Source organism: Acanthopagrus latus, chromosome 23 (assembly GCF_904848185.1).
Source record: "Acanthopagrus latus isolate v.2019 chromosome 23, fAcaLat1.1, whole genome shotgun sequence".
Taxonomy (NCBI): Eukaryota; Metazoa; Chordata; class Actinopteri; order Spariformes; family Sparidae; genus Acanthopagrus; species Acanthopagrus latus.
In genome coordinates, this window is record NC_051061.1 from 24,261,675 (window position 1) to 24,275,077 (window position 13,403).

Below are 13,403 nucleotides of genomic sequence, written 5' to 3' on the forward strand. Positions count from 1 at the left end.
GTGTTGATTGCTGGAGAATAAAGAGACTGAAGAGCATGAAATGAGCATGAAAACATTTTTTTCATTTGAAGATTCACACAAAAATCAGAAAGTTGACACGTAAAAAATAAACTGTTCAGACTCTGAGTTGTTTCTTTCCATCCAATCAGCAGCTTCTCTCCTCTGTGTCGACCTGTCACTCACCTGCTGCCTCCCATTTCAACACTACATACAAAGTATTTACAGTATGTACTCATATTTATAGGGATGTTTTCGAGGAGTCCCTGAAGCTGTTTCCCCGTCATCCATAATTAGTTTGAGTCTTTTTCAGCTGTGAGCAGCTTGAATGTTTTGTTTGTCCAATGCATTGTGGGACATCAACGGTACACTCAAACATCAGAGGTACCTCGGTGTCCACTCAATGTTTTTAAAGACTTTATTCGTCACTCTGTGCTGTAACGCTGTGATAATCTGGGACAAAGCTAACATCTGTCCCCATGAGACGTTCAAGTGTTCGTGGGTTATTTCACTTCTTCTTTCTGTGTCTTGATGTTGATTTTGACAAACACAGTCTCATTTATGACAAAAAAAGTCTGTTCAGGTATGTTTTCCTGATTATCACCTTCCATGATCAAATCTACAAAATACAACAGATCTGACAAATATTTCTGAACATGTTTTCATACAAAAATCAATCCTCCATGTTTGTCCTTCCGGTCGTCGCTCACTTCTTCTTGTTCTCTTTGCAGGCGACCACGTATCTCTGAGCCACGTTGAGTGGCGGGGAGTAACCATCAGCGTACGACGTGTCCTCGAACAGCACCGAGTAGTCATCCTGCGGCTGCAAACACAAGCTGAAGTCAGTCTGAGAGAATCAGAGGAGACTCAAACATTTGACGCTGTGTACTGTGACGATAACATCAGAGATCTGTGACGTTTGTGAGTCTCACCCTGTGTGGTGGCGTGTGGATGAGGGCCCGATAGAAGCAGGTGGTTTGGGGGTAGAGGGCCAGCACCAGCTGGTCTTTACTGAACAGAGCTTCAGGGTCCGTCTCTGGGTTCGCCTTCCACTGAGGCAACGGGATGATCCGCCGCCTGCTCAGAGTGTGTCTCCTGAAAACACACAGACACTTTTCAGACATGTTTGATCGAACAGATCTGGAGTCTGTTGATGAAAGGCGGTTTATTTAGGTCTAAAATGTCGTCAGGCTTCACATTGACATTTTATATTTACACTCCTCAAATCTGTCATATTTTATGACAACATGACTGTAAAGAAAATGATGTTTTATAAGTCAAAACAGGACAAATGTGGACTGAAGCAGAATGTTCTGTGACATATAAACATGTTGAACATCTTGGAAATGATTACTTTCATCTCTTTTCAATACATTTTGACTTGTGGGCAGAAATATCTGAACGTTTGGATCACACCAGTCTGAAACGTTTATATTAAAATGAAATATTAAGCGACTACGTCTAACTGTGCACAGAGCAGTACTGACTGTCACAACATCAGATTAAACCTGTGAGGAACTGAAAGAGACAAAAAGTGAAGAGAAGAAGAAATGATGCAGGTTGAAATCATGATGAAGATTTGAGAAGGTGAAGATGAACGAGCACTGACTCTTTTCCTTCTTCGTCGATGTCGTCCACTTCATATCTGCAGGGAGAGGAGAACAATCGTCATGTCCGTCTGAGAACAGCTGACTGTTAACTGGAGTATTTCACACTTGGACTCACTTGTTGGTGGAGTGGTTGTAGCTGACCACCTCCGCCAGGATCCACTGCTCGTCTCCGTCCACCGCCTTCACCCTCGCTGCCACCTTGTCGCCCTGTTTGGCCACGTAGTCGCTGCTGGCCGGAGTCGCCCCACACAGAGGAGGAGGGCTGATGGGAGATGATCCACAGAATGACACGTAACAACAAACATCTGACATTTATCTTAGACGTTAGTTGGTGTGTGTGAGACAGAAGTTTCTGTAGAAAGTGGCTTAAATTATCTTCCACCGTACGTTAAGATTCAATTATACGATGAGCACAGCAGAAGACGCCAGACTGGGCTCTGGGTAAAATATGATGGGTCAGTGTTCATGTGTGCTCATATCCTGGTTGTGTTTGAAGCAGGATTTGTGTTTAGGAAGGAACTCGTGCTGGACGTGTAACATACTCCAGAGCAGGTTATGTTCGAGATAACAGATCAACATGTATAAAAGCACTTACCAATCAAATCTCAGCAAAATGGCATCAGAAAGCTCATGGAGCTCATGTTTGGTGGTGAACATAATAATGTGTGACTCTGTGTGTCTGCAGCAGCTACCTCTCCCCCGGCTTTCCGATCCACAGAGGCAGCGTCATGGCCGACTGCTGGAGGAGCGTCATCAGGACGCCTCGCCTCATCGTCTTCCTGGGAGGGTCACTGTCGCTGTAAACTCCCGCCATCTTAGCAGCTGTGGAAAACAAAATCAAATATCTTATTTAATCTGGCAAATTTGGATTTCATCAGTAAATCTCTTCCTCACACACACACTTACCTATTCTCCTCTCCTCCAACAGAGACTTGATGTCCGCTATCTTATCGAGCGCATGACGCAGAATACTGAGGAACACAAAGAAACACGTGAACAAAGAGCATCACGAGTATTTACTGGAACCTTGGACAGAAATTACTTGAATGTGATCTGGACACTTAAAGACAAAGTGACAGAAGCGCTATAGGACTAAATCCTCCAGGGACCTTCCAGAGAACATTTAGTAGATTTGTCAGTTGCAAGATAACTTTTAAAATGTGTAACTACAGATCAACAACCCAGACTGATGAAGAAGATGAATGTTTACTGAAAAACTGTATATTTTATGTCTGTAATCCAGAAGAATTGACATCTGTGTGTCTCCTGTAGTCACCACAAACTACATTCTGCCAGCTGAGTCGGTTAAATTAAACCAGTTTGTTTTAATTATTTTCTTTAGTTTTCTTTAATGTGAAACAAAATGTTGAAATATAAATCAAGGAGTAAAAAATGACACTTGACATGTTTCTCATGATGAGTCACTAACGTGCAAATGAAAATACACAATATATATCTGCAATATTGATGAACATAATTCAGTCAAATTAAAATCATTATTTTCTCTCAACACTTTAAACCTTGTCTCACCTGCACTCCGCCTCAGCATCAGCTTTGGCCGTGGTGTACAGTCCTCTCAGCTTGGTCCTGTAGTATGGGGACGCTGTAGGAGACGGAGGGACAGGACAGGAGATCTGAGTGAACCAGGACTCACAGAACAGCAGCTGATGAACATTGACTGATGAAAAGTTGACAACATGGTGACTGACTTTTGTTCTCCGTCTGCATCCTCTCGTGTGTTTTCTGAATGTTGAGCAGGTTATGTTCACTGCGGGATCTCTCCTCCTGAGAACACAGACATGGTGATTATTTAGATTTGTTGGACCCTAACCCAAACCCTTGACACAGTTCTAAAATGTTCTCCTTTATTACTGTGGAATAACTCACCTGGGTCTGTTTAATGAGCTGATGGAGCTCTGTGAGCAGCTCCGCAATCTTGGTATCAGCTGACATGATCCTGCCTTAAAGATTTAGGTATTCAGAGAAAATCCAACAGAGCAGCATCCCCACAGACAGAACCCCATAGCAAAATCTGTCATTTTTTAAAAGCAGGGGGCAAGGCTTTTGATAGGAACATAAGAGGAAGCAGTAAGTAGGAACTGAACAAATCGTGCTATAGATTTAAATATTTTGGTAAATAGTGCGCTGGATGAAGACCGAATTAAAAACGTGGATCGTCACAGTTTTTATCAACGTCTCACCATGTTCTATGCCTCCTGAATAATAAGATATCTCTGAATAGACACATTTCTGAATGGAGTTTGGTATACACCCTTTTGCTTGCGCAGAAATGGCTCGTATTAAGCTTAAAGCGACAACCTTTTCGGGTTTACAAAGCGGGAAAATGCAAACAAACCCTAATTTGTTTTAGTCCAGCTGGCTGAAAAGCTAACCTGAACTTAATTAATGAAAATTAATGAGTATGCTTCATGTTTCGGCTGCTGCGGTGCTAGCTGACCAGGTTAGCAAGCGGTTTGTTGCGCTAGCTAAACGGTGAGATTCGTGCCGCTCGTGCATCATAAACATCAGCTGTGTACATCTCCATGGTAACCAGTGAACACACGCGATCCAATTCATCTTCTCCTCCACACGACACAGCACATTTCTTACCGTGTTAGTGTTTCTGTTTATTTATTGCCGACTTGCTAACTACACAGATTAGCTTCTTCTTCTTCGTTGGTGTTCGTGGGGAGCTGCCCGCACCGCCACCTGCTGGGCGGAGGCAGCCGCGCACACACGTGACAGGTTGTTGTTCAGCAGGGAGGAAAGTAACTAAGAACATTTACTCAGGTAGAGCTGTGAGGTACTTTTGATACACCTCATCCGGAAATGTTGTGCTTTTTAATCCGCCACATCTATTAGATCACTTTAGTTCAGATGAACAATTAAATAACAGTCAACACATAAATTGTGTGTTATTTTAAGTTAAAGCAGCAAAGACGCGAGCTAGACGTGTATAAAGTAACAAGAGATAACTCCACTTTAATGGGCAGCAATGTTAAAGTCATGAACATGTCATTTTAATCCAGTCAGATGCATATAAATGTTCTGAAATGTTGAAAATTTGTGAAAATTGTAAGCAGTTTTCTAAATGCACATATCTGACTCATATTTATAGAGTGTTATTATGATGTGGATTCTTCCATCACTCCTGTTAAATAATATTTGCGAACATTTTCCTCTTACTGTGTCCTTCATTTGTCTGCTCTGTGTATTTAAAGTCTGATCTGAGGTCAGTTTCTTAACATCTGCTTGTTTTCCCACAGCCGATGTCAGCTGGTCCTCCTGAACAACACAGATTAGTTTGTGGACTGAAGTCTGGTCGACAGGACGACTTCAGGTCAAACTGTCAGAATAAAATCCTGCTGATGAACTTGTTTCACTTCAAGGTCAGATAGTGAAAAACAAACAGAAGTCTATCTTTGTATTTCTCTGGTTGGTACAAACTGTTCCACCATCACATTCTGTGGGCAGATAAACATCCTACAGGTTAATGATTAACACCTCTGCAGTGGTGTGATGTTTGGAACAGAGGTCAGTGTGTTTATGAATCAATAGGATCATTTTAAACACACAGTTGTGATAACCACACCTTCAGATAAACACCTGCAGACAGTTCTGCATGTATCAACACAAGCATCTGCAGACATGTTGAAGGATGGCAGAATGTTTTAACTGTTAGTATCATCTCTCCAGGTTCTTCTGATGCTTTTATTAACTTTCTGAATCCTCAAACTTTCTGATTATTTCCACCTTTATGTGACAATAGAGATATCTGTTATATTTGGATTATAATGTCAGTGTTTTTTACATGTTTACATCTCCATATCTCACTTATTAACATCTTTCACATTGATTATTCTAAAAAAAAAAAAAAAAAAGATTAAAACCAGATTATGCATAAAAACAATCACAACTGTGTTAAACTGAGCTGAAACACAGAATGTGCCTTTATTTTTGAAACTGAAAACCAGGATGAATATCAGAATTAAACATTAAACTCACAATCAGACGGTGAGCTGAGAGGAATCTGATGATCTGGAACTAAACGAGGGCATGATAATATTCATAACCTATTTTAAAACGAGGTTAAAACACACGTTTGGTGTCAACGTTCAGTGGGAATCAGGCCATGAAGCCGACAGACGGAGGGATGATAACTTATCGGTGACCTGGTTTCCAGCCCGCTCTCTCTCTGTGTATACAAGGCTGAAACATGCAGCAGTGACCAGCACCAAAACCAGCACCAGGTGCAGAGACCAGCACCAAAACCAGCAGCACCTGGCGCTGGTTTTGGTGCTGGTCTCTGCTGGATGTTCCTGCAGGGCTGACAGATCGGCTCATAGCTCTGCAAATATTTACAGAATCTCAGGAGAGGACGAAGAAACAAGAAATGACTGCAGGTGAACTGAGGCAGAGAGCTCAGAGCAAACATCCTGAGCCCAGAACCAGAACTCTGCTGTGACAACACGCCTCCTCCTCAGACTGAAGGCTGTTTGTGAGGCTCTGACATGTGATCATGTGACCGCAGCTCCATGTTTTTCTCTCTCAGCGCTTCGTCCTGTTCAAACGCTCATGTAGTCAGAAACAGCTGCTGGCTGGATGAAGAGAGTGAGACGAGTCACCGAGTCGTGACGTGATGATGAAACACAGCAACAAGTTAGTGTCATAAACTCAGAAACAAACACGCTGCTGTAGCTTCACTGCTGAGACACAAAAACACGAGTGATTAAAGTTCGTCAGCCTTGTTTACTGAAGTACAATACAGAGATATCTGTCCAACTGTGGAGGCTGTGGGTTGAATAAAAAGGTTTTTAACATTTTAAATGATGTTTTCAGTCACAGAGAGACAACGTTTGTGTTTCTGAGGATTTATTAAGTTTAGTTTGTGACGTGTTTCTGAGAATAAAAGGATTTAACAGTGAGTCTCGTTTCTCCTCCTCAGAACTCTGAATCCATGAAGACATTTCTGTCAAAGAGAAACAAAGATAACTGACAAAATGAGTGTTAAAGGGTTAATACACTGAAATGAAAAGCTTCCTTACTGAAGTAAAATGTTTGAAGTGTTTCTGTGCTGCATTAGGCAACGTACTTGTTCCAACTCTGCTCAGAAGTCAAACCACTGAAACATCTGCAGTATATTTAAACATGAGCTGTTCTGCTCTGTAATTACAGCCTGACAATGACGATGATGATGATGATGATGATGTGAGGGTGACTCCCTCCGCTGTCATAGCAACAGTGTTTGTGTTCACAGCTGCTCCAGGACACATTTCCTCTGTACACAGACGAGCTGAATGGGTCAGAACCAAACTCTGAGTCACTGTGAGATCCAGTCTGTCATCACAGATAAACTCCATGAGGATTAAATGATGTCTTCCACAGTGATCCTGGAGGGTGTGAGCTCGTCCTCTTCCTCCTCTGATAAACACGTCGAATGAAATAAGTTTTATCATCACATGTTGAGTTCAGCCCGACCGCTCCGTCCTGCAGGTCCACTGACACAGGAATCTATAGGTACAAGATATAAGTTATCTGATAGGTTCAGTCCAAAGTTAATCTGACACACACACACACACACACACACACACACACACACACACACACACACACACACACACACACACACACACAGGTAGGTCAGGGTTGTGTGAAACATGCAGCTGCTGATAAACAAAGAAAATCATCAGAATCAGTAATCAGTAATCCTTTAATGTCCCACAAACGGAGACATTTGTGACAAACGGGGAAATATAGGTGATGAGCTGCTCACATGGAGCTGGAGGTCAGATGGAGGGCAGGTGGAGGTCAGGAGGAGGTCAGGTGGAGGGCAGGTGGAGGTCAGGAAGAGGGCAGGTGGAGGGCAGGTGGAGGTCAGGTGGAGGGCAGGAGGAGGGCAGGTGGAGGTCAGGCGGAGGTCAGGAGGAGGTCAGGTGGAGGGCAGGTGGAGGGCAGGTGGAGGTCAGGTGGAGGTCAGGAGGAGGTCAGGAGGAGGTCAGGTGGAGGGCAGGTGGAGGGCAGGTGGAGGTCAGGAGGAGGTCAGGTGGAGGGCAGGTGGAGGGCAGGTGGAGGTCAGATGGAGGGCAGGTGGAGGTCAGGTGGAGGTCAGGAGGAGGTCAGGAGGAGGGCAGGTGGAGGTCAGGTGGAGGTCAGGAGGAGGGCAGGTGGAGGTCAGGTGGAGGTAGAAGTGACCACGATGAAAACAAAGTAAACTTATTTACATGCTGAAAAATGTCCGTCTTCGTGTCTCCATCACAGCAGACTGTAACCATGGTGACGCAGCTGTGTGCTGCAGACAGTATTCAGATTACTCACCACAGTAAAAGTATTGATACCACACTGGAAACACTCCATTACATTTAGTCAATAACTTTAGTTTCTAGTTAATTTACAGACTACATGCTGCATCAGAGCTGAAGCAGCAGTTTGTATTTTATTGGTAACTAGATGAAAAAACACTGGTTCAATAATCCAAAATTAATCAAATAGATAAATAAATAAATAAAAATGCTGATTATCAGCAGACTCAGAGTAAACATGTCAGTGTAACTTTACTTGTAATTTTGATACTTAAGTACATTTAATGTACTTTCACTTTTACTCGAGTATTATTGTGTATGTTGGATGTAGACGTGGAGCCTGTGAATTTCTCCACATTTTATCATTGATTGATTTTCACAGTCTGCATAAAAAACCTGTAAAGTAACTAGTAACTGCAGCTGTCAGGTGAATGTAGCGGAGTAACAAGTACAACAAGTTACTCAGAGATGTAGTGGAGCAGAACACACACAAAGTTCCTCAGCTGTGTATTTAAACACCTTGCAGTACTCGACAAAAGTCACTTTAATGAAGCTTTTCTGGTGAATGATGCAACATTTCTGCAGTTGAGGGCGGAGTGTCCGCCTGCCTGTCTGTCTGTCTGCCTGCCTGTCTGCCTGCCTGTCTGTCTGCCTGTCTGTCTGTCTGTCTGTCTGTCTGCCTGCCTGTCTGTCTGTCTGTCTGCCTGCCTGTCTGTCTGTCTGTCTGCCTGCCTGCCTGTCTGTCTGTCTGCCTGTTTGTCTGTCTGTCTGTCTGCCTGTCTGTCTGCCTGCCTGCCTGTTTGTCTGTCTGCCTGTTTGTCTGTCTGTCTGCCTGCCTGTCTGGAGGAGGAGCTCAGTGTTCCCGTTATAAAAGCCTCCGTAAACTTCAGTCCAGCATCTTGTTGTTTTCCTCCTCGGAGCAGAAACTCTGCAGCTTCACAGTTTTTCCTGAAACTTGACAAACTTTATTTTTCGGAGCAGATCTCAGAACAGCCATGAGTCACGTCGACGTGAAAAACATGAAGCCCACCAGCTTTGAGGACGAATACTACGACCAGTACGAGTTCTACAACCTGACCGATAAATACGCAGGTGAGGTGACGTCACTCTTTACACTTTGAAACGCACCTGAGACGAGTTGGTTCGTCAGGATTTAACTTCTGGTGTTGGTTCTGTGAACAGAGGGCTCGGCCCGGAAAGGCAGGACGAAGAAGGAGGCCAGTGAGAACACCAACAGACCGAACCCGTCCGGACACGAGCGCAAGATAGTGGAGAAATTCCAAAACAGCGAGAAGAAAGCCAAGGAGTGACTTCTGAGGTGAGGCTGGTTCTGGTGCTGAAACCTGTTTACACCTGAGCCGAATTAAAGAGTGTGTGTTGTGGTTGTGTTCTGTGACGGTTCTGCATCTTCGATGCGAGTCGTACTGTCAGAACTGGGCAGATACTTAAAATTGGCAGATTTCATAATGAAGTCTGGTGTGCGAAATGTAAGCATGTAAGCGCATTTCGTGTGTATATTGAAGAGTAATGATGACGGAACTTGTGCTGTGGGATCCGATCCTGCAGCTCTCAGACCAGCTGCCAGCGTGTCCTCAGTCACGTGTTCACTGTTTGTTAGTGACTCGCTGACTGTTACTGACGAAGATGTTTCATCACTTCATATTCCGTCACTTCACACGGTGTTGAAAACCTTAAACTGGTGACTTAATATTTGTCAAATGGAACTTTTGCAGTTCGTCGCTGAGTGTTGTCAGACAGAACTTTTCCATGAGCCGTCCTGTCTGGGCCAGTCCAGAGCCTGCTGTGTGTTAACTGTTTGTTCACCAGGTTCTGAACACGTGAGACTGTTGGACCTGATCTGTGATCAGTGAAGCTGCTGACTCTTTCTCCGCGCTGCACTTAAATCACTTTTTTATATTTTAAATTTGAACAATTTCCAAATGAGATTTGGAATGTGGATCTTTAAGCTGTGTATATTTAAGAAGCAGCATGGAGGCGACATGATGATTTTACTGTTATTTTTCGGACCCAGGGCGACTCGGACGGCTTATCCTGGAAACCGACCACGGCCTCCTTGGCGACTGAAGAGACGTACAGACGGCAGGAGCCTGCTGAGCTCCGAGGATTCACCTGGGCGAGGAGAGGAGCCCACAGCTGACCGGCAGCTCCCTGAGGCTCCTCCACCTGTTGGTGTTGAACAGCACTCACCTGTGGTGGCGCACCTGCTCCCGCTCAGACCGGGATGGTGCACATGTGATTGTGGTGGTGGGAGACGGCTGATTTTTGATCTGTTGACAAGTTTATAATGGATTTTTTTTTTTTTTTAACTATTAAAACTCTTTTAAACTATCTCTGTGGTTTGTTTCCTTTTTAAAACAAGATGTTCAATAACATTTTTACTGTTTTTGACCTTTTTATCAAATGTTTTCAAGTGAGCAGAACTCTTTATCTTAAACTCCATCTTCGATCAGATAAGTCCTGGTTTAAAATGTAAAAACGACCATGCAGGCAGGCTGCTTCATTCAGCCGGTCAGGGCTGAAATACTGGCAGCAGAAACTGCTCCAGTGTCTGATTTACAGAATCGTCTTATTCAAGGGTTATATTTTTGATTTATGAAGCTATGTTCAATTACAATCCCACTACTGTTGGATGTGTGATTTGTTTTAGAGGTCTGCAGATGTTGGAAAACAGAAAATAAATATCCAGTAACTGACAAGAGAAATGTGAGGCAGTAAAATGACGTATTAAGACATGGAAATACTCACACAGTACAAGTATACTTGAGTAAATATACTCAGTTACTTTCTGGTCTGAGCTCATGGCTGCTCTGAAGGTGCAGTTAATGAGGTGCTGCCCTCTGCTGGTTAGAAGATGTACAGTTCATCTCTGAAGGTGAACTGCCCTTCATCTGCTGTGAACACACTCTGTCATCCTGATGTGTATTAATGTGACAAATCTTTGACTGTATAAATTAAAGAGAAGATATTAAGCCTGATAATATCCCATCAGGAAAGTTTCATTCAGAAACGTGCAGAGGAAGAAACTGGATCAGTTGATGAGAAATATAACGTCTAAGAAATATAACAAAGATAAAACCTCAATATATCAGGTAGTCTCTGGCTCCTCCTGCAGCTTCAGACATGCTCTTATCATCCTGAAATAGTAATAATATCGCGTCTTTAGTAATGAAAACACTTCTGAAGCTCATGATGGATTTTTCCAACGTCTCAGACAAAGAATCAGTCAGTGAGCCTCACGTTCACTCTCAGGCTTCAGCAGAGGAAAAATCAGATTTCAATCTGATCCTGGTTCAGTGATTCTGAGCAGAAACATGTTGAGTGTTTGTACCAACTGACAGAGTGGAAATGTGATGTTCCTGTAAAAAAACGTCATTTTAGAGACTGAAAACACGTCAAGATTCAGTTCATATTTTTATTAAACATATAAAATGTGACTTTATTCTAAACTCTCCATGTTTGTTTCTCTGTAAACATATAAAATAATACTTTCTGCTTCTTCTTTCTTTTTTATAACTTGTCCCAGATGTGGCACTCGTTGTTCCTCTGGGAGACGTCAGATAATCTGTCGCTGCTCGTCGTCTCCCGTCTTCAGTGTGATGATCATCATGTCGATGCTGTGGCTGCCCGGCAGAGTCGATCCAGCCAGCTCAGGTTTATCTGCAGCAAATGTTTCCAGACCAACTTCGACGCAGTTCATCTTCCACCTGTGGAGCAAAGCTTCAATCGACCAGTCAGCACTGAAACACACAGAGGAGGATGAGGAGGGTCAGACCACATGGTCACTGCATGTGAGGAGAAACTGGTTTATACAGCGTGACATCGTTCAGTCATACTGGACCTTCTCTCCTGGTATGTGGTCCAGAACTGGGCTCTGGGGTTCTTTCTTAGAAGAAAAGCAACAGTGACGATGACATCTTCAAAATCTGAAACAGGTTACACATGTTTACTCAGTCTGAGATTCACACAACACGGCCTAAAGTATGTGGACACGTCTTTAAAAAGTCAAATATGAATAAGAATACAAGAGGGCGTCCACATACTTCTGGCTGTGTATTGTTTACAGTCTCATGTTATTCTGCAGGAACAAACCCTGCGGCTCGTAGAAAACATCTGATCCCAGGATGACGTCCAGTTTAGGAAGCAGAACGAGGTCAGGTGAGATTTCCCCCCAGGTGAGACCCAACACGTCCACATCACGGAGGCCGTTGGCCTCACAGCTGCGCCTGCAGTTCTCCAGACACAGAGGATTCCTCGTGCTGTCGGACAGGATCACCTTCGCACCGCACCTGGCAGCCACCACACCTGGCAGACTCACACCTGCACCGAGCTGCAGAGACACAACAGAGAAGAGTGAACACAATCATCTGACAGGACACATTTGTCAAGAAGTTCAACGTGCTTCTTCTTCACCTCCAGCACCGTCTCGTCTCTCAGCTGCTCTCTGTGAGTCCAGAGATACTGAGCCAGAACCACAGCACTGGGCCACACATACATCCCATACTGTGGATCCAGAACCTGAGGATGTGGATCACAGTGTTATTAAGGGAACCGTAAAGAATGTCTTGCATACCATAATACAAATATACAAGTCTGATTCCAGACAGGAGACAGTGTATGAAGAGTTCATCAAGCAGTTTGTTACTGATTTTAACACTGTGAGCTGGTTTATGTGGTTTGTCTCTAAATACTCCGACCAGTGGACGAGTGGAGGGAAGCAGGTGTATCAGTCCAAGTTGTATTTAACAAATGCACCTTTATGTTCTGAATGTCTGCCGGATTAAAGACAGGAGTCTCACATATCATATTAAATCTGTTCTTTGTTTAGTACGTACAAACCACTTACATCAATTACCTCATTCATTAAATTCATCACAAATAGGTTAAAGATAAAGACAGTGCCAGTTATCTAAATTCAGATTTTGAACTGTATTATGCCGAATTGACTGCAGGAATCTAACGTATCGTATGCAGTCTCGGTACTTTCATTTCATCGGTTCATATAATTTTTATAAACACCTTTATCTTAAATTTACTTGTTTTCAGGTGTTGGCAGTTTCAACACACCACAGCACCGAAGCAACAGCTAATTTACATCTTAAGTTGAATTCAGTTCTACATGAATTAAACACTGATGCACCTTTAGTATAATAATGGAATACAGCCCGCACAGACCTCAGGTATGGACACACACAGTGATTCCTGTCTGTCGTTCTTGCTGTCTTCAAACGTGAAAACTTTGTAAGCTGTGCTCGGCGTTTCGGCTCCACTGGTGTCCATTATGTCACTACTACTGTGTCATATTACTTTATCACATCACCAACTATTATTCTGGATATTTGTATTGTCATTAGAAATCAATATTGACCAGTTTTAATATTATTTATGTTGAAATCTAACACGAGCAGCCACGCATGTATGTGTTTCCGCCATCGACCAAAACACAAGAAGGACACGTTAACAGCCAATCAAATCCAGG

The 13,403-nt window shown here is 43.3% G+C and overlaps 3 protein-coding genes and 1 long non-coding RNA gene across 7 annotated transcripts; 2 read left to right on the forward strand and 2 right to left on the reverse strand.

The window, feature by feature from the left end:
• Window positions 1-43: 43 nt before the first annotated feature.
• Window positions 44-4,360, reverse strand: sgf29 (SAGA complex associated factor 29). 2 transcript variants are annotated; one of them, XM_037088016.1, is made up of 10 exons: window positions 4,218-4,360; window positions 3,495-3,568; window positions 3,317-3,392; window positions 3,138-3,210; window positions 2,514-2,578; window positions 2,300-2,429; window positions 1,723-1,869; window positions 1,607-1,642; window positions 930-1,092; window positions 44-820 (listed from the first exon to the last, which is right to left on the reverse strand). In XM_037088016.1, exons 2-10 carry the CDS (start codon window positions 3,558-3,560, stop codon window positions 704-706), a joined length of 873 nt encoding a protein of 290 aa, XP_036943911.1. In that variant the 5' UTR covers window positions 3,561-3,568; window positions 4,218-4,360; the 3' UTR covers window positions 44-703. The 2 variants fall into 2 exon arrangements, with proteins under 2 accessions (XP_036943911.1, XP_036943912.1); XM_037088017.1 differs by having other exon boundaries at window positions 3,495-3,564; window positions 4,218-4,358.
• On the forward strand, window positions 4,260-6,985 carry LOC119013469. 3 transcript variants are annotated; one of them, XR_005072753.1, is made up of 5 exons: window positions 4,260-4,397; window positions 4,874-4,996; window positions 5,972-6,010; window positions 6,160-6,266; window positions 6,865-6,985. It is a non-coding gene; the product is annotated as an uncharacterized LOC119013469 (long non-coding RNA). The 3 variants fall into 3 exon arrangements; XR_005072751.1 differs by having other exon boundaries at window positions 5,972-6,266; XR_005072752.1 differs by lacking the exon at window positions 5,972-6,010.
• A 1,804-nt stretch (window positions 6,986-8,789) lies between these two features.
• Window positions 8,790-10,231, forward strand: nupr1b (nuclear protein 1b). Its single transcript, XM_037088019.1, has 3 exons — window positions 8,790-8,998; window positions 9,089-9,224; window positions 9,939-10,231. Exons 1-2 carry the CDS (start codon window positions 8,902-8,904, stop codon window positions 9,214-9,216), a joined length of 225 nt encoding a protein of 74 aa, XP_036943914.1. The 5' UTR covers window positions 8,790-8,901; the 3' UTR covers window positions 9,217-9,224; window positions 9,939-10,231.
• Window positions 10,232-10,904: 673 nt separating this feature from the next.
• Window positions 10,905-13,380, reverse strand: LOC119013467 (methyltransferase-like protein 23). Its single transcript, XM_037088018.1, has 5 exons — window positions 13,100-13,380; window positions 12,338-12,442; window positions 12,017-12,254; window positions 11,766-11,850; window positions 10,905-11,664 (listed from the first exon to the last, which is right to left on the reverse strand). Exons 1-5 carry the CDS (start codon window positions 13,202-13,204, stop codon window positions 11,481-11,483), a joined length of 717 nt encoding a protein of 238 aa, XP_036943913.1. The 5' UTR covers window positions 13,205-13,380; the 3' UTR covers window positions 10,905-11,480.
• Window positions 13,381-13,403: the final 23 nt, after the last annotated feature.